The sequence below is a fragment of the Suncus etruscus genome, chromosome X (assembly GCF_024139225.1).
Source record: "Suncus etruscus isolate mSunEtr1 chromosome X, mSunEtr1.pri.cur, whole genome shotgun sequence".
Lineage (NCBI taxonomy): Eukaryota > Metazoa > Chordata > Mammalia > Eulipotyphla > Soricidae > Suncus > Suncus etruscus.
This window is the reverse complement of record NC_064868.1, coordinates 4,571,467-4,591,012: the sequence shown is the minus strand read 5'-3', so window position 1 is coordinate 4,591,012 and position 19,546 is coordinate 4,571,467. Positions and strand designations below refer to the sequence as shown.

Here is a 19,546-nt window from a genome sequence, read left to right as displayed (position 1 = left end):
ATAACATCTCACTTCTTTTTGGTCCTTTTCTCTCAACCATCATGCAATTTATCTATATCCGAGGTTATAATTTAAGTGAATGATCGCTCATTATCTAAAGCAGTCTTCCATTATTCTGCCGTACATCTTCATCATATTCTCTGGGATTTCAGCTTCTTTTGGTGGAAATGCTCATTCTTTCCACCTTGAGTTTTATCATTCAGGCAAAAGCATGAAGAGAAAAAAGACAAAGGCATCCATTCTCTTTCATTTTGGTGCCTAGGAAATAACTAGAACACTGTTCAGACCATTTCCTGAGTCCTAACTTACAATCAAGGAGAAATTTTGCCCTATAATTATATAACCCATTCTGGAAAATTCTACTCCATTGGAGTTGGGATAAAAGGTTCTTTTAAATGTAAATTGTATTTTTAAACTTTGAAAATAATAGGTACATTTAAAGTATTTCTTTTGAGCATAGTCCTAGGATTTTAATTGCCTGGTAACTACATAACTACTTTGTCCTTTTTGAAGGAGAAGAAGGCTCCCAAGCAGTGTCCAGAGGCCCCTCACAACAATTTTCAGCCAACTATGTTGTTGGTCACTGAGAGGATATGAGCATCTGTGGATTACTCAGGCTACCAGAGCAGGGCTCATTTTATGATGCTCAGGTGCTCCCAGGGCTGCACCTAGCATTGGTTGCGGTCCCGGTGATGTGGGCAATCCAGCCAGTATCTTCTGCATTCAAGGCTTGTACCTTAACACGTCCAATGTCTTCAGCCCCTAACTAGACTGTCTTTTAAAAGTCAACTTAGAAGAAATATTCTATGCTTGAAAAAGTTAAAGGATGTTAAGTGATAATGTTTAACATTTTTTTAACAGTGGAGTCAGGTTTCAGGGCATTTATTAAGAACATAGGCTTATAAAATTATTAAAAATAAAAAAGCACTTAGGCCTAATGATATTACAGGCTTTGAGATTATATTCAGAGTAGCATCAAATTGAGCAAATTGTAATTTTAATTTTATAGGCCATTTGGAACATATGTCCAATAACTTCTAATTTTGGCATTAGTGTTACCTTGTCTTTTAATGCCATCTCTATAAAGTGATAAATGGTTTATTTTATTTTATTGATGCTGCCTTCCATGCATCAAAATGTTGCCTTGATGTGTCAGTACCAGAGATTCCTAGTAGCATGTCAATTTAATTGAGAGACAAATGCACCACTTACCTCTAAACAATGGTGATGAGAGATCATGTGGTGTAACTCACAAGCTTAGGGCATTGTCAACTCCTTGTTTTCAGGCATGCAGCTTTATCCATTGTACTTATAAACAGAGCTTGTATTTTAGTCCTTTCACAACATTAATAATGACATCATTTCATTGAGCCCTAATTACTGCATTGGTAGGATACCGTAGATGTTTCTGCATTGATGTGGTAAATGTCCATTATATGACCTCATAATGATACGGACTCGAATGCAATAACATGGTTAAAACATTCAAAGATCAATTTCTTTCTTGCATATTTATCTCCTGAAAATTAATAGGATGGTGCACCAATTATGTGATTTTCTTTATTTTTTTTTACTAATTAAAGGGGGAGAACATTAAATCGTGAATACTGTACCTCAATTTTATTGTAATGATTTTGCTGGTTACCAGGTGGGGTGGCAGTTGAAAAATTTGGTGAATGCACTACGAGAGGACCCGAGTGGTGTTATCTTAACTTTGAAAAAGCGACCTCAGAGCATGCTTACCTCAGCACCAGCTTTACTGAAAAATATGAGATGGAAGCCCCTTGCTCTGCAGGTAATGAAGCTTAATCATAAGTCATACACCATCATTTTAGCCATAGATTATCGCAGTAATGCTTCTTTATTGTGCCTCATCTCAGCAGCATATAACTTAATCTTGTATGCTTTTGAAAATTTGTTTGTGAAATGATCTCTTCATAGCTTCATAAGCTTAATTGTGATATATGAAAGTTACTATAACTAAAACCCAAATGATAAAAAAAAATCTGCCTTCATTTGTAAACATTTCAAAAAAAATTTTAGAAAGCATGATCTACTTAAACCAAATTATGGATAGAAATAAAAATCGGAAATTTCATTTCTGATAGAATCTTCTATTTGAAAAGTTTGTCCCGATCTTCTTCTAGAAGGAAGTGGATGATAATATATCGAATGCTTTAAAATCAGACCTAAAAAATAATAGTAGTAATTTAGAAGCCATAGGAAAAGGAAGTTTAGTAAATAAAATACACCTAGTACATCCCTGCTGACTGATCTTTTTCTCTTTTTACCCTGTAGGGTGGCAAAAACAGAAATATATTTTCATTCAAATGTTTTATTTTTTCTTTAGCAGAAAACATCATGCTAAAATATAGTTATAGACATAAATTGTATTCATTAAGATGAATTACTTAGGAAGTTATGAAATGATTACGATTTATGAAATGCAAGGAAGTAATACATTTTTCAATTTCAGTCATGTTACCATTTTAAGCACATCATAGGAGCTTTTGTCCTTTATAAAACATATTTTAAAAATAGGACATTATAAACCTTTCTAGGAGCCCAGTTTAAAAAATCTTAGATTAGGGGCCGGGCGGTGGCGCTAGAGGTAAGGTGCCTGCCTTGCCTGCGCTAGCCTAGGACGGAGCGTGGTTCGATCCCCCGGCGTCCCATATGGTCCCCCAAGCCAGGAGCGACTTCTGAGCGCATAGCCAGGAGTAACCCCTGAGCGTTACCGGGTGTGGCCCAAAAACAAAACAAAAAACAAAACAAAAAAAATCTTAGATTGTCCCAGTGAAATAGAATATTACTTGCTGTTTAGAATAAAACGAATAGTGATATATGAAAATGCAAGACAGCACTGCTATGTAAATTCAGTTCTATATTATTATGACACTATAATTTTATGGTGATTTCTCACTGTGTAAAATTTCCTGTTTGTGGCCTACAAATTAATATTCTACTTAGCATAAAGCATAACTCATTCTAATATTAAAGTCTTTCCAACATTATCATGAATATATTTTCAAGTGAATCTTTATCAAACTATTACAGTGTCCAATTATATTTATTATTAAATCCTTTAAGTTAAATGTTTGGCTCATTAAATTATAGATTAACAGTTCATACCCTCCCATCCCATTTTTTTTATTTTCTCTCTTCATTGTTTTCCACTTTATACTTTCTAATGATATGACTTCTCTGAAGAAGAGTCCCACAGTTTTAGCTATTAGATAATCAAATTTATCTTCATTTAGCTTTCTTCTGTTTCAAATTGAACATCAAAAAGACTCCAATTTCAAGCGTATTAATTGTGAGAAAATCTCTAGAAAATAATTTATAATTCATTTCCTTTATAATTTTTTTCAAAACACTAGCTGTATTGAAGAATTAAGGTAATCTCAAGTATTCAGTTAAAATCATTTTTATCTAAAATACTGAAATAGTTGGAAGATCAGCATCTCGGGATTTTACAAATAATTTCGTATGTGTAATCAAAGTTATCACCTTTTGTAAATTGCCTGACATCATCCCTTCATTATAATAGATCTTAAGTAGTATTTATTTCTAAGGGCCAAGCATTTTAACTCAACATATTACTAATTATATTTATCCTTCATTACCTAATAAAATCAGCATTTACATATGTGCTTATATTCATCAACATTTTTCTAAATTTGTTATCTTGACTGAATTTAAGTCACCTAAAGTGTTGTTCAAGCTTTTACTTATAGATAAATAATATCATTATTGCAGGGATAGGTACTGCTTTCAGCTTTTCAATAAACTTCATTGTTTCAGAGAATGGCATTTTATAGAGCAAAGAGAAGGAAATTAGTTTTGATGAAATATTTGATACTGGTAGTGAAACAAGGTCTTAGCAGTAACTCCAAGATAAGCCCTCCAACTTACTGGATCACTACCACACCTGAAAGTATTTTAAGTAATATATTTTAAGTAGGACCTGAATTTGAACCATTTTACTTATTTCTTCTATTTGGCCTGTGCTAAAATACAGACCTGAGTTTTTATAAGGTGTGCATTTGGTAGAACAAAAGATAATCAAAACCTGTGGTTACTAGAATCTGGAAGTTGAATATAGACCTAATTTAGAAAGGGAGGAAAAATGAATTAGTGGAATGAGTGGCTTGAAGGCAACTTGGGATTTTGCATAAAGCCACATAATTTTCTTTGTTCATATGAAAGTACCTAGAATGTGTGCCCCCAAATAAGAAAATAAAGAAATATTTAAAATAAAGCTTACAGAACATTAATAATAGTACATAAACCACAGAATGAAAATAACTAAAAAGGTTTAAATAAAAATAAAATGGAAATTATACAAAGAAATGTGAATTTTAATACATCTATTACATCATTTCACTACTATTTAAATAATTTACATACAGTGATTTTTAGATAAATTATTCAGTTTGTATATTAAGTAGGTAAATACTAAAAGGTAAATACAAAAATACCTCATGTAAGAAATAATTTATCCTATAAGGAACAATTGTTAAATAAAAAGAAAGTAACTTCTATTATACCAAAAATAACATCTAATCTAAGGTGAAAATTGTTAAGGGATACCACATTATAAATAAGTCCACTTCTAAACATTTTAAAGATGTTCGTAAGATATTCTTAATCTGCAGTGATAAATTTGGGTTTGGATATTCTCTTTTCATTTATGGAATTATAGCCAAATGAACAAAAGCATACAATTCAACTTCACACTCACAGAGCAATTCCATTAGTGCATTCCATAATATCTGGCAGCTCTTTTGTTAAATTCCTGATTTCTTGAACATTTTCTACTTCAACTGAAACGTGTCAAGCTATCTTAGTTAAATTTTGCAAGCAGATGTCATCTGTAATTGAATTCTGTTGTCATCTCTACTCATTTATGGAGATGTTTTAACTGAGAACAACTTGGATTCTCAAAAACATAACCAGTTTTACCCTACTTACCTAAAGCTGTTTTTAAAAACACCATATTGGCACCTGCTATTAAAGACTGGATTTGGTAAGCACGGTGATTACTTATGGTGACGTTTTTTTCACTTCACGGAAAACAAGCCAAGGGAACTATGGATAAGCCTCAAGGTATACACTTTTAGATTTTTTTTAAAGTTAGTGTACATAAGTCATAATCATGCATGGGTGGTATCATTGTCTTCTTACAAATGTGTATGGGAAAATTAGTTGGGTATTGACAAGAATGTTGATGGAAATTATCACAGGGAAACCATTTTAAAAAATCTAAAATCTCAGCTTTTTTTGGGGGTCATGTAAGAACATATTTCATAATTGATCACTAGAAGGAATGGTGGAATTGAACATACTCTATAGGTTTCATGAAAGAAATATGTTTAGTTAGAGAAGGTATTTTCTAAAGTAAAAGCAAGCTGAATTATTAGAATTTTGTTCCTAAACTGTATTCTAATTCATACATTGCTTCCATAAATGTGATGGTTCTTGTGCGCTTTTGTGATTTTTCCTTTTAAATTGTGTTGTTTAGCATTGCATTCACATTTTTACAGGATATTTAAATAACTGAGCAGAAAAATAAATGGCTATATCAGTGAATGTTGTCTATGAACTTGTATAACAACTGAATACTGTTTATGTTATTTTCAAGTAGATATAGAATGATTGAAATCAATCTGTAAAAAATGTAAAAAATACAGTGTCAAAATTTATCTCAGAATCAAAGTTATGGGTTGAGTGAATTAAGAACTACTAGTATCTAATTCTTTATGTTTCTGAAAATTTTAAGATGATATATTAAAAAAGGATGATAACAAATATTAAGTGTGACACTAGAGAGGATAATAAATTTTAACTACAAATGTAATTGCACTGACTTGGAAGAAAAGGCAATTATATCTTTTATATGCCCACATTAGTAAATAGTTACACTGCAAGCAATCGTCTCATCCAATTTTTTTCACCAAGGTTTAAGCAAATTCATTAAAGGACCTAAAATCACATTTGTGTTTTTCAGCGAAATGACTTCAAAATATTAAGAACGATCATAAAGTGTAACCTAAAATGCAAAGAAAAATATTTTCTAATTGCTTTATTCTTTAATTTTAGTCATATCCAAAATTATGTTTAGAGGCATTTGAATGACCTGTGTGTCCATTTTTAATTTTGTATTATTAACTCTGCGGATAGTACTGGAAAGAACACAATTAAATAGACTAGTGGTAGTCTCAGTACAGTGCAAAAAATACGGTGCCTCCATGAAAAACATTTTGTAATATGACATTGAAGTCTATATTCACTGTGTATTGTGTATTGATATACTTATTATTTTATGTATCTTTATCAGTATTTTTAAAAATCTGATACAGATCCTATTTCCTGTTTTAATCTATGGTCAGAAAAAAATGTGTGTTAACAAGTCTAGGAAAGAAATGTACATGCTTTAAAAAGAAGATTTAAGGGGCCGGTGAGGTGGCACTAGAGGTAAGGTGTCTGTCTGCCTTGCAAGCGCTAGCCAAGGAAGGACCACGGTTCGATCCCCCGGCGTCCCATATGGTCCCCCCAAGCCAGGGGCAATTTCTGAGCGCTTAGACAGGAGTAACCCCTGAGCATCAAACGGGTATGGCTGAAATCCCCCCCCCCCCCCAAAAAAAGAAGATTCAAGCCTTTTGTGTTTAAATTTTGGATTCTTGTAGTGGATGGAGTTGGACTCATAGGTGAAGCATGTACCTTGCATGTTTGAGGTCCTGTGATCAATCCTGTATGGAGGAGAGGGGCAGGAGAGGGAGGACTCTTCCTGCATATACTGTTTTTCAAGTACCTTCAGCTTCAAATATGTTTGGGTCCAGAAAAAAAAAAACTGTGGGGTCCAGTGTGGGGATAATGGAGCAAGTTTGAATACATTCACTTATTTTGCCTAGTTTCTTTTTTCAAATACTTTGCCTTTTAGGAAAAACTTACCCCCCCAAAAAATAATGTCCAATAATTTTCCAAATATGGATTCCAAACTTTTACAGTATTACGTGAAACATTTTTACTCCCAAAATTCAGAACACTTTTCTCTGGAACACGTGTTTAGATGATTAATAGGAGAGTTACTAATATAAAACAATATTTTGTTACTTATGTTGTGAATTATAATAAAAGTATGTTGGAACTGAAGAAGAATTTGTGTGAATGTTCTGTGCTAGAAAAATTGAATATTATGAGTCTTTTAAGTTTGTGCTTATCCCCACGAGTAAATAAAAGTAATGCCCAGGTTTTATACTTCATGAAAATCATTCATTCTGCAGTGACTATCTCTCCACCCACTAAAAAGCAAAACAAACGTTTTGTGACCTTTGCTTCAGCGAGTTTTAGAGATAGCTATGTAATGTATAATGTACTATTTTCATTTAAGCTGGCTCACCAGACACGGGACAACAAAATAAAGATATATTTGCCAGAGTTTTTTAAAATACAAGATATTTCAAGTAAAACCTTTGTCAAATGTAGTTTCTTATGTATAAAATAATCTTCTTAGTAATTATCTAAAAACATGGCGGACAGTTTCTGAACTATATTGATAATGTCCATATGTGCTCATTTATCTTAGAGATTTGGGTACCTATAGACAAACTCTGAGCCATCATAGAACCAATGTGAGATTTCAGCTATCCCTTACAAATATGGGATGTTTTATTTGACTATACTCAAAATCTTCCAATTATGATTTAGATTGTGTAAGTAGAATACTTATCACTAAATTTATTGCTTATGAGTCTGAGAAAGATTTAAGCCATACTGTGTTGTGGTATACCCTTTGAATATATTTATATAGTTCAAAATGCTACTGAAAAATATGTGTATGCCATTTACTTAGTAGGTTTCTGAGTCCTACTGACATATTATTAGCAGTTGACCAAAAGTTATACATGTATATTGAAAATCTGAATTAAAGTTTTGAGTTGTATATTTTAAAATAGATGTCTGTGTCCCAAAAAATCTATCATAGGCTTGTTTTAGAGTAACAAATTTATACACAAATATTTATTCCATGTTGATGTCTCATGGAATTTGTGAAAGTAAAGCTTTGTATATCAGTTGGACCAGTTAGATATAAAAATTAAATGTAATGGCAGTGATGTTCCAGAACCCCTCCACCCTTACCCCCCAGGGTAGGAATATAGAATACACCCCTGACGTATGTAATTGCTTTCTTTAGTGCAATTGTCTTCAACCACTGGGCCATGGACTGAGGATGGTCTGCAGTTCTAAAATGGTTGAAGTTTACTGACGCTTCACAATTAGGTTCGAGATACAGTCTTGAAATGTCCTGTGTTTTTATCTGTAAATGATGATTGCACTTAATTATTTTCCCCTACTAATTTTACCAATGTGAGAGAAATGATAAAAGGGATAGAATGGTAAAATGAAAATATTACCCTTTGTTTCTACTCTTTCTTACAGTGAAAATTATAAGAATTTCAATGGTAGCTACTTTTCTTTCTATTTTATGAATAAATGATTGAAAATAAATGATTCCACAATAGGTGAAGCTGTCCTTTTGCATTATTAAACTCACATACTTAGATTCTCTTTCTTCCGTTATTTCACCTGTTAAAATTTGAATTTAGTGCTGAGAGGTATTTTTGAGTTGAGAGGAGCAGTATTAACACTCTGTATTTTTCTCACACTAAAGGAAAACTGGTGGTAGATATAATTTTAATTCCACCTAATAGAACTAGGAAGTTCTCACTAATAACTCTCACTAATAATATAATGTATTCTGTACCTAATTTCATCTACTTTCCTATCTTTCTAATGTACCTTAATGCATTTTGCATTTTTCAATTACTTATTTTTTATTCTTGTCCAAATTTGGAAAACATCTAAGAGATTATCATTTTAATTATCACAAGCACTTCCTTTTGAATCAAATAACAATTCCCATTTTCCCATCAATCTTGAACTTTGCCATTTCTTATTTTTACATTGCGCAATGTGTATTTTTAATGCAATTCTTGAGAAGATCGTTCTTAGTTTGGGACAACTTGGCAAAAATAGTACAATTACTAGACAAAAATATACTGATTGCATTGACTGTTTACCATTTGTTTTACTTAGTACAAGGCAAACTGATTAGCTACATGATAATTGCTTGATAAACCACCAAGATATTTTCTATGATTTACCACTTAATAAAACAACTAGCCAATTGAGTTTCACAACAGCATTCATTAATATTTTTTCTCTGAAGGAACAAGTTGCTTTTTGAGCCAGTTTAATTCATTGAACCAGCTGGCACAATCAAACCTCTTCTTTGCTTAAGCACATTTAAATATTTCCTGTAGTTATTTACTAATTTAGATCGTCACATTGGCTGATAACATTAATAACAACTCCTTGTTGATAATATAAACCCAGAAAATAGCATTCTGAAGGGAGTATTCAAGGCCAATGTTTACACTTTCTGAAAGAGAATAGGCACAAATACCCACGGAAGAGGATTCAAGTAGTAGTCCAAGCTAAATAATATATAAGGCTGGTCCTTAATTCACACTTTACATTTTTAACCTGTGTCTTCAATCACTCCTTTTACCCCCTTACTTTGATCCTCTTTGGGGAGGACATAGGGTTATGACTGTTCTCTCAACTGCACCTCCAATTCCCCCCTCTCATTTAAAATGAATTTAATTTTAATGGTCATTTTGGTAGGATGTGTGATTTCTAGTTATTAAGATGAGCTATAACAAAGAAGGTCTAAATCCTAACCTGTGTAACCTACCCAAGTGACTGTATTGTACATTGTATTTGCACTTGATTTTTTGAACAAATTTTATTTATTTGTGCAGAAGTGTTGTCACAATATCAAATAGTTATAATATGGCATTTATAAGTTCCCAGCATTGCTTATTAAAATAATATAACTACTATATACGTATTCTAAAGGTGTTTGAATATTGGCTAAAATGACAACATTTTGTCACGTGAAGGAAGATGCAGTTCATTTTTTATTATTTCTGAGGTGAATGCACTAATATTCTAGATTTTTATATGTTGTATATCTAGATAATCAGTAAATCTGAGTATTTTTCACTTTAGATATTCTCAAACCAGAATATTATTTCTAAATGCTGCATAGTTTAGGTTTGTGAGTGCTCTTAAATGCATCTTGATGAATTTCTTAATTCAAAATATATACTATTATAACTCTTAAAAATCCAGACTTTTGGTTTAAAATTTAAATACAGGCATGAAAATTAGATGTATGCAAATAAAGATGTATGCAAATAAAGATTTAGTGTGACGAGTGTACTTATAAAAGTGAAAGAACTACGTCACACTAATCCCCACATTTTAGAATATGTTCTATAAAAACTCTGCAAACACAGTTGCATTTGTATTTACGAAAACAAAAGTACATTTTCCTCTGAAATGTCCTCTTCTATTGGCTAATCAGACCCCAATTTCGTGACCTTTTCTGACAATCTGTCACTTTCTACTTAGGAGCATACTGTATCTTTTTTGGGGAAAATATCTGAAAATCTTTCTGAGCTTTCTACTAAATGTAGAATTTTAACAAAGAAAATTTCATTTAAATCAATTGCTAGCTGTGAGATCAATTTTCCCACTATAAATAACGTGTTAAGTGATGATATTAAGGTGGGTTGGAAACGAAGTAGAAATCTCTGAAGCAATAAAAGTCTTGTTTGAAGAAATTCAAAGGAATATGCTAAGTAACATGCTTCTTGATTGCAGCCAAGATCAAAAAGCTCCGGGAAAAGATAACTTAAAAATGATAACTATGTGTCGTTGTTGTTTTGTGTGTTGTTTGTGTGCGTATGTATTTTCTTTTTCATTTTAACTAGCCTCTTATACCTAGAAGTCCCACAAGCAGTGTCGCCACGCCTTCCAGCACCATCAGTACACCCACCAAGCGAGACAGCTCTGCTCTCCAAGACCTGTACATCCCCCCTCCGCCTGCAGAGCCCTATATCCCAAGGTATAAAACTCACCCTCTTGTTCTTAGAAGCTTCTGCCAGATTATTAGCCTACATGCATGGCAACTGTGAAAGGAACTTTCCAGGAACACCTTGAAGTTTTCTGTTAGAAATTCAAAACGGGGAATGACGGAAGACAGCACAGCAGTAGGACGTTTGCCTTGCACATGGCTGACCCTGGACAGACCCGGGTTTGATCCCTGGCATCCCATTTGTTCCCCTGAGCCTGCCAGGAGAGATTTCTGAGCACAGAGCCAGGAGTAACCCCTGAACGCTGCCAGGTGTGCCCCCCAACCCCCCCAAAAAAAAAGAAAAAAGAAGGAAATTTAGAAAAATGGTATCATAGATAAAATGTTTTGTTTACTATTAACAATGACTACTGTTTACTAAATACTGCATGGTCTTATGAAGTCAGACAAAATTGCGATTAGCGTTAAGTAACAATTGGAATTAGTTGAATAGGCAAAGAAGGTTCATGCTTTGCCTGAGGAGGGAGCCCCTAGCAGAATTTAATCCCTGGAGCACTGCTTGGTGTAGAACACCTCCACCCCAGAAAAGGAAAATGAGTGAGGCTCACTCAGAAGGTCTCATATCTTTTGAATCATTTCAGTCTGTCTTTCTTTCCTTTTCTTTTCTTTTTTCTTCTCTTTTCTTTTTCTTCTTTTCTTTCTTTTTTCTTTCTCTTTCTTTCTTTCTTCTTTCTTTCCTTTCTTTCTTTTTTCTGTCTTCCTTCCTTCCTTCCTTCCTTCCTTCCTTCCTTCCTTCCTTCCTTCCTTCCTTCCTTCCTTCCTTTCTTCTTTTCTTTCTTTATTTTTTGCTTAAAGGAAATGCTATGGGTTTTTCCCATGCATGTGGTAAGGAAGATACCTTTTGCTTTTTGGATAATCAGAAGAGACAAAATCTTCCCAGTGTTTCCATATATGTAGTTTTCACATAACCAATATATATTTTAGAAACAGAGTTTGGAAGAGGGTAAATTTCCTTTAAAGATTATTTTCTAGATTTATTGAGATTATATCCTCATTTTATTTCCACATTTCTGTTTCAAATTCCCACCAGGTAAGAAAGAATATAGTTCTGAGCTCTAATGCATTCTCTCTAATAATCTAGCCTTATTAAATACAAAAATATGCAAATGGATAGCACTAAATGAAAATAACACCAAACACAAGGATTTTAATTATTTGTGCAATAATTTAAAAACAGAACTGAGGTTACTTGTTACCAAGCCATACATTATATTAAATTTGGCCAGTATATAGAATATCTGAATATTTTTCTTTTGATTTTTATTATATACCTTATTACTTCAAGTGTTTTATTCTGATAAATATGAATCTAATTATCTAAATGCTACATGATGTACTATGTAGTTAGTAGTAGAGGACTTGACTTGTATTTACGACTCCCTGAGTTTGATCCCCAGCACTATAAATGTAAATAAATTACAAATGCATAAATAAATGCAGGCATCATACATGACAATATCACATATTGTCAAATATTTTGTTTTCATTTATTTAATGACACTATAAGTTTCATAAACATTTTTCATATATTTCAGCATTAATATAACTATGGGAATGTGTTATATGAGATGTGATTCACTAAATTGTCCTTTCAAATATCTTTTAAATATATAATGTATAGTCTGGTGTTCAATAAGATATGCAAATTTATGATATTAGAATTTCTGACAACTATTGTATGAGAAATAATTACAGTATGGATCTTCCAATAGAGAGTGACAAGATTTGTTTTCATTTTAATGATTTTTATTCAAAACAAATGATTATTTAAAAGGCCTTATTCTACTGAAGGCCACATGTACAGATAAATTTAAGAGCATTAATTTTATCAAGTTTCTGTAGACTTTTTGTTCAATTTTGGTTGTGTTGAATATTTTAGGCCATACCCAGCAGTGCTCAGAAATTACTCCTGGCAATGCTTGGCGAACATTATGTGGTACCAGTAATTGAACCAAGGTCATCCACATGGCAGGCAGTCATTCCAGTCCCCATATTTTTGCAGTTTTTAAATATTCTTTCACTTGTTCTCTGGTAGGGAATAACTTGATCTGAAATCTTTTTTAGGGCAAGTGGGATTATATAGGGTTAAGGCTCTTGCCTTACACACAACATAAATTGATTCAATCCCCACACAGTACTGCAGGTAGCTCCTCAAGCAACTTCAAGAGTGACATCTAAGCACCACCATATTGGACCCCAACATGTGGCAATATGTCAGATATGTCAAATAAACAAAAATCTTTAAATGTTATCTTAAAATATTCAAGAAAAGTGAGACATTAAAGTATCTAATGGCATTACTTGTTTTCTCGATATCACATGAAGAAAAGCTTAATACTTTTTAGCAAAATTGATCATTTGTGTTTATTTTCTCACTTTGGTTCTTAGTACAATTTAACAGAATATTTTAAATATCATTTCAGGCAAATTATTAGTGACTCAGTCACATGGTTTTTATAATATAATACAGTCAGAATAATCCATGCACCAAGATCACTTTGCATCCCAGCCTTGTAAAAATTATCTTTATTTACTAGTTTGGTTTGGTGTTATAGTTATAAAAAGTTTGCAGCTGTCATTCTTTTTAAAGTACAACCTTAGCAATATTTTTCCTTTGAACTTTAAAGATGAATATAGTTCACTTACTCTTACTTAAACATCTCTCTAGTCCTTTATTTAAAAGTTTGGTTCATGTAGACTAGCATTTGTTGCTATGTAAGTTATATGTTTAATTTTGAACCATAAATAATGAAAGCTTTCTCATCTTGAAACAAAAATCCCTGAAAATAATGACTAGTTGTCAGATTATTTTTTAAAAGTTCCCATGTGATTGTATTTTCTTGAAAGGAAAATATGAGGTCCAGAGAAACAGTACAGGAATTTTGGTACTTGCCTTGCCTACAGCCAACCCTGGTCCAATCCCTGGCACTACCTGGTACCCCACATATCTCTGGGCATAACCTCTAAGATTTGAGCAGGGTTTATTTCCCCTGAAATGTGATCCAACCTCACTTCCCAAATAAATAATACAGACAACACATATGTAAGATAACTGAAATTTGGTCAGTATAATTATTGTCTGTCTTCAGAGATTATATACTTAATGACCATACATAGTTACATTAGCATAATATGTAATACTTTTGTATACTTAACTAAATTTCTTTTTTTTGTTATAAAAATTAAGAACTTTAGGTCTTTTCACAGCTTGTAAGGGTGAGTTAATAACTTCTCTTATTAATTTTACTATGAACCATTAAACAGAAAATCCACTAAAGTGGAACTCTATTTACCTGTTTCCTTTGCTCTCTATGGAACAAATGTATGTGTTTTAATATTAACTTCACTGGAAAATAAATTATGACATTACGTTCTTTAAGAACTCACCATATGAGTAGTTTATAAAATGTATATATATATATATAAAATACTCTTATATATAATATATAAAATTTTGGTTTTGGATTATGCTTTCTGTAATGCAACTTTGAGTGCATTTTCCATTTAGACATGTTTAATCTTTCTTGTTAGTATAGAGCCCCTCTTATATGATAATAGAATATGATAACAGCCCTCCCAATTTTCTGCTTCACAGCATGTCCATATAAGTAGAGCATGGTGAGTTAATTAAAATTGAGGCTTCCACTCAGCTACATTAATATTTATGTCACAGGCTTGACAAAGTCTACCCATTTTTATTAGACTAAACCATACTCTGGTGCCATGTTTTCCTTTGGCCTATTCCTAAGCTAATTGCTTTTTTTGAATAATAAAAATACAAGGAAATTCATTCAGAAAAGAATTTTGGTTATCTGAAAATAAAATTCTGCCTGAATTTGATATTTTTGGTATACAATAACTAGCTATGTGGTTTAAAAATTTTAATAGATGATAGTTTCAAAACTAAAAATGAAAATGGCAGTGTCATCTGATAATCAGTAAGATGTATGAGCTATCTTGACAACAGTTAATTTTGATTATATTTTACTTACTTGGATTGAATTTTCTTGACTTGGACAAACCTTTGTCAAAATTTATGTGCAGATATAAATCAAAATATTCTATAGCTTAGAAGTGTAATATTTTTGCTGAACTAAAATTCATATTTCACAACTGACATTAGATTTATAAGTTTTACTTATAACCACTCAGATCTATTAAATGTTTTTAAACATCTTGTTAAAAATAAGTTATACAGGTGCTGGAATGGAAGCACAGCAGTAGGGCGTTTGCCTTGCACACTGCTGACCCAGGATGGACCTCGGTTCGAACCTGGGCGTCCCATATGGTCCCCCAAGCCAGGAGCGATTTCTGAGTGCATATCCAGGAATAATCCCTGAGCATCACCAGGTGTAGCCCAATGCCCCCCCACCAAAGTTATTTAGGCCATAGTGATAGCACAGTGGTGTGGGTGTTTGCCTTGTACATGGCAGACCTGGTTTCTATGCCTGGCAGCCCATATTATCCCCCATGCCTGCCAGGTGTAACTTCCAAGTGCCACTAAGTGTGCCCCCCCCAAAAAAATAAAAAAACTAAGTTTTTCTGTTGTTGTAAGATTTTAGTTTGGGCACTTAGCATAGTTTTATCTGATTTGATACAAATTATTATTGAACTATGTAGGTTAGTACCAGAAATAAATACTAATAGATAATAACACTAAATAAAAATAATGCACTAAAATAATTATTAGAGAAACTAAAGAAATTTAATGTTCAAAAAACTATTAATATAGTGTTTAAAATACCAGTGATTCTGGACCAAATAATCTGGACACTATGAGTAATAGTTGTAGGGAACTTTTAAAATATGAAAATTGATTCTCTTTAGAATCCTGAAGAAGAAAATTCCCAGTCTCCCTTCTTAGGTTTCTTCTTGTTCTCCTTACAGGAACAATTGCTATAGTATAGTGATATTTTGATCGACCTATAGAAACGTTTTAGTTTATGATTATATCTTTGAACTAAAAATGAGATCTACAGTTTACATATTGATAGTAATTACTGAGAGTAATTATGTTCATTTACAATCACGTATGTAATTTCATGGTGCTTAAATAAAAAGAGAAAGAATTATGTTCATTATATTTAGTTTAAATCAATAACATGCTCTGAAAGTCTTATAGTATCAGTTTCCTTAGTGCTATGTTATTGAGGATTAACTACCTTTGCAAAAGTAATTCTTAAACAGTTCTTATTTTTAAGTAGGACTAATACAGCCATCAACCAATTAGGTAAAGAAAGAGAAGAAACCTACACTATTTATATACTTACTGTCTTGATAGCTGAAAGCAATTTGTGGAGTTGGGGAATTTACCCTGACTTCCATCCTTGTCAATGTATATCTTTCTCACTATCCCTAGAAAATTTGGGATAGCCCCATTCATTTTCAAATAAATTTAAGTGTTAAGATAATTTCCTTTATGTGACATGCTACAATGAAAACAGACTTGGGCATGCATTATATGACGTTGAGGTCTGTGATTTGTTATCTATGTTATTTATTTTTGTGGTTGGGGAGGTCACACGCAGGGTAGGAGTAAGCTTACTTCTAGCTCTTTGCTCAAGGACCACTGCTGGAGGAGGTTAGGGTACAATGTGGGATACCAAGGATCAAACCAGGGTCCAGTCCACACATGACAAGCACCAGATAACTGTCCTATCTCTCCTACACCACTGTATGTTATTTTGGCAAGTTACTTAACCTCTCTGAGCCTCATTAATCTCTTCTGAAAGAGTAATAATTAAAAATTTCTCTGCAAAACTTAAAGAAAATTTAGAAAGATATTCTATACACAGCTATATTGTTATTGCCCTCTCTGCCATTTACCACCCTATCTATTGACTATATCCTTCTCCTTTAATGAATTCTTTGTTTAGGGATGAAAAAGGAAACCTTCCTTGTGAAGACCTCAGAGGACATATGGTGGGCAAGCCGGTACATAAGGGATCTGAATCACCAAATTCATTTCTGGATCAGGAATATCGAAAGAGGTTTAATATTGTTGAGGAAGATACTGTTTTGTATTGCTATGAATATGAAAAGGGAAGATCAAGTAGTCAAGGGAGACGAGAAAGTACCCCCACTTACGGTAAGAGTCTTTTTTAACATTGACATAAAGATAATGGCCGTGTGGAAATCTCAGCTTTCTTTTGATAGGCTTTTGGGGTAGTGATATTAATTTGATAGCTTTGAACTATTTATTATTTATCTGTGTTGTGTGTTTCTAAATGGATCTCAACATAATTTTAAAAAAATTTTCTAAACTTTCCAAAGATAAGTAAAAATACTAGGCAGCATTTTAATTTGTTTAAATCATTAATTCATTACTTACTTATAAATAAACTTTTGAGTCACATGTAATTTTTCTACTTCAAATGTTCCAAAATTTGAACAATTCAGGTTTCCCCCATTTTAATAAATTATATTAGCATGACTTATTTAAATTGAAATAGATTTAAACTTACTTTAAATTAAAATGATCTCTTTATTACTCAAGAATTGATTAAATCTTCATGTGGTCTTAATCTTTACCCTGAAAAATGTAAGTTGAAGTGGATTTTAAATAGATTGAGCATACTATATTGAAGAGGGCATTCTATTTATAACTGAAACCCGACTACAAAAATGCTTGTAATCATGGTGCTCAAATAAAAATTGACATTTTAAAAAATGAGAAAAAAAAGAAAATATGAGTCATGAGTTACCATGTCCCTTACTTCTCATCCAGGACATTTGTCTCTTTCCTGTGGTCCCAAAATATTACTTACTTATATATATTGCCCATACCCAATTTCCTTCTGCTCTTTGGTAATACTCATATATGAAACGTTTTGCCCCAAATGCTCCAAAATAGGGCCAGGAAATAGTACAGTGGGTTAGGCACTTGTTTGCAACTGACCATCTAGGTTTGAGCCCCTGTATTTAGTTCCCTGTGCCCACCATAACCTATGCTTCAATGCAAAGCCAGAAGTATGCCCTGAACACTGCTTGATGTGAAAAAAAAAAGATTCTCAATAGAAACCCGGTTTATCTTTGTTTTTACTATCTGTAAACACATTACTTAATCATAAAATTAAAAACATTGATAATATTTCCTTCAATTTATACTACTGTGGTGGTGGTTATTCTGAACAATGATAATTTGAAGGTATGTGCACCTCTGCTTTTCTCCTCTATTCTATTGTAAAACTTGACCGTATAAAAGTCTGCCATTTTTGTTCTTCCTACCCCATCCTATTATGTAAGCATTCGTATTTTTCTTTTTATTGACTGTCTATTATTAGATAGGAGTAATACATATAAACTCTTTCCCTTTCTACAATGTAGAATTTTCTAGCTTGTTTTCTACTTAGGTTGGGACAGAAAAAATATAGTTACCACATTATGTGAATTTTAATAATTTTATGAAGCAATGCTTGCTAACTTTTATGAAGCAGTGACTGTATTCTTTGTGTTGATATCATATGAACTATCACTGATTTGCTGCCATCATTGTGTGTGGTTTCAATGTGTTAGTGCTTTCAGGCTGCAATTTAAAGCACCCAGTGCCATCACAGTCCACAAATCATAAATTTCCAATTTTGGAAAATCTAAATAGCACATGAATTTTTGACATTTTTGTAAAAAACGAGATTAGACACGTATATGTGACTAAATGAGGGGTAAGGAACACGTTTTATGTTTTTACAACTGTCAAGTGATTCACAATGCAATCCAGGCATAACTTAAAAAACTCTCACTGGAACAACTGAACTGCAGCTTAACAATTAATTTTGATCATGTTAGTCAAAAATGCCCATAGCCAATAAAATATATTTGTTCAAAATAATTTTCTTTACTCAAACTCTTTTTATTAGTTTTTTAACTTTTGCTCCTGAAAATTTTTTTGACTTTTAAACTTTAAGAAAAAATAAGATCTTATTAATTACCTGTCACAGTAAAGAATTTGTGACTATATTTTCCCAATTAATTTATTCATTCGTTAACTCATTTAGCCCATTGTATACATAAAGCCAGTGGCTATCAGGAAGCAAAGATGGATTAGCCAAAACCCGCAGAAGGTAAAAATGAGTTGTCATCACTAGGAAAGTGTTGAAAAATACTTCAGTTGCTCAGAAGCTGAATCCCAGATTCAGCCTAAGAAATCACATAAATAGATATGGTTTATACTAAATTTTAAGTATTAAGCCATTTTCATGCAGAGACTTTGTTTATTACTCATAATTTCCTATTAACTTTTCAGATTATCTATATTCTCAAAAAGAATTTTGAGTTAATATAAGAATCTGTGTAAGATTTTGAAAGCAAAAGAGAAACAGAATCTCTTAGTATGTGTTTTTGGCATACATAAATACATATATATATATGTGTGTGTATGTTCATATATACTTGTCATATTATTGTCTTAGGATAATCATTTTAAAGTTAGTTATATAAGACAAAATATTTAGGGAAATCATTTTAGTCACATAACAACTAATTGACAAATATGGGTGTAAAGGAAAATAACTAAAAGCATCCTAAGTGTCAGCTTTAAAATCT

General features: G+C 32.4%; 1 protein-coding gene across 2 annotated transcripts in view; it reads left to right on the top strand.

The window, feature by feature from the left end:
- Window positions 1–19,546, top strand: part of CNKSR2 (connector enhancer of kinase suppressor of Ras 2) — a 298,808-nt gene that overhangs the window by 166,043 nt on the left and 113,219 nt on the right. The window contains exons 9-11 of one of the 2 annotated variants that reach the window (XM_049766782.1): window positions 1,649–1,795; window positions 10,845–10,978; window positions 16,882–17,093. In XM_049766782.1, coding sequence (XP_049622739.1) covers window positions 1,649–1,795; window positions 10,845–10,978; window positions 16,882–17,093 — 493 coding nt within the window. The remainder of the gene's footprint in view (window positions 1–1,648; window positions 1,796–10,844; window positions 10,979–16,881; window positions 17,094–19,546) is intronic. The other variant, XM_049766781.1, reaches the window with a different exon arrangement.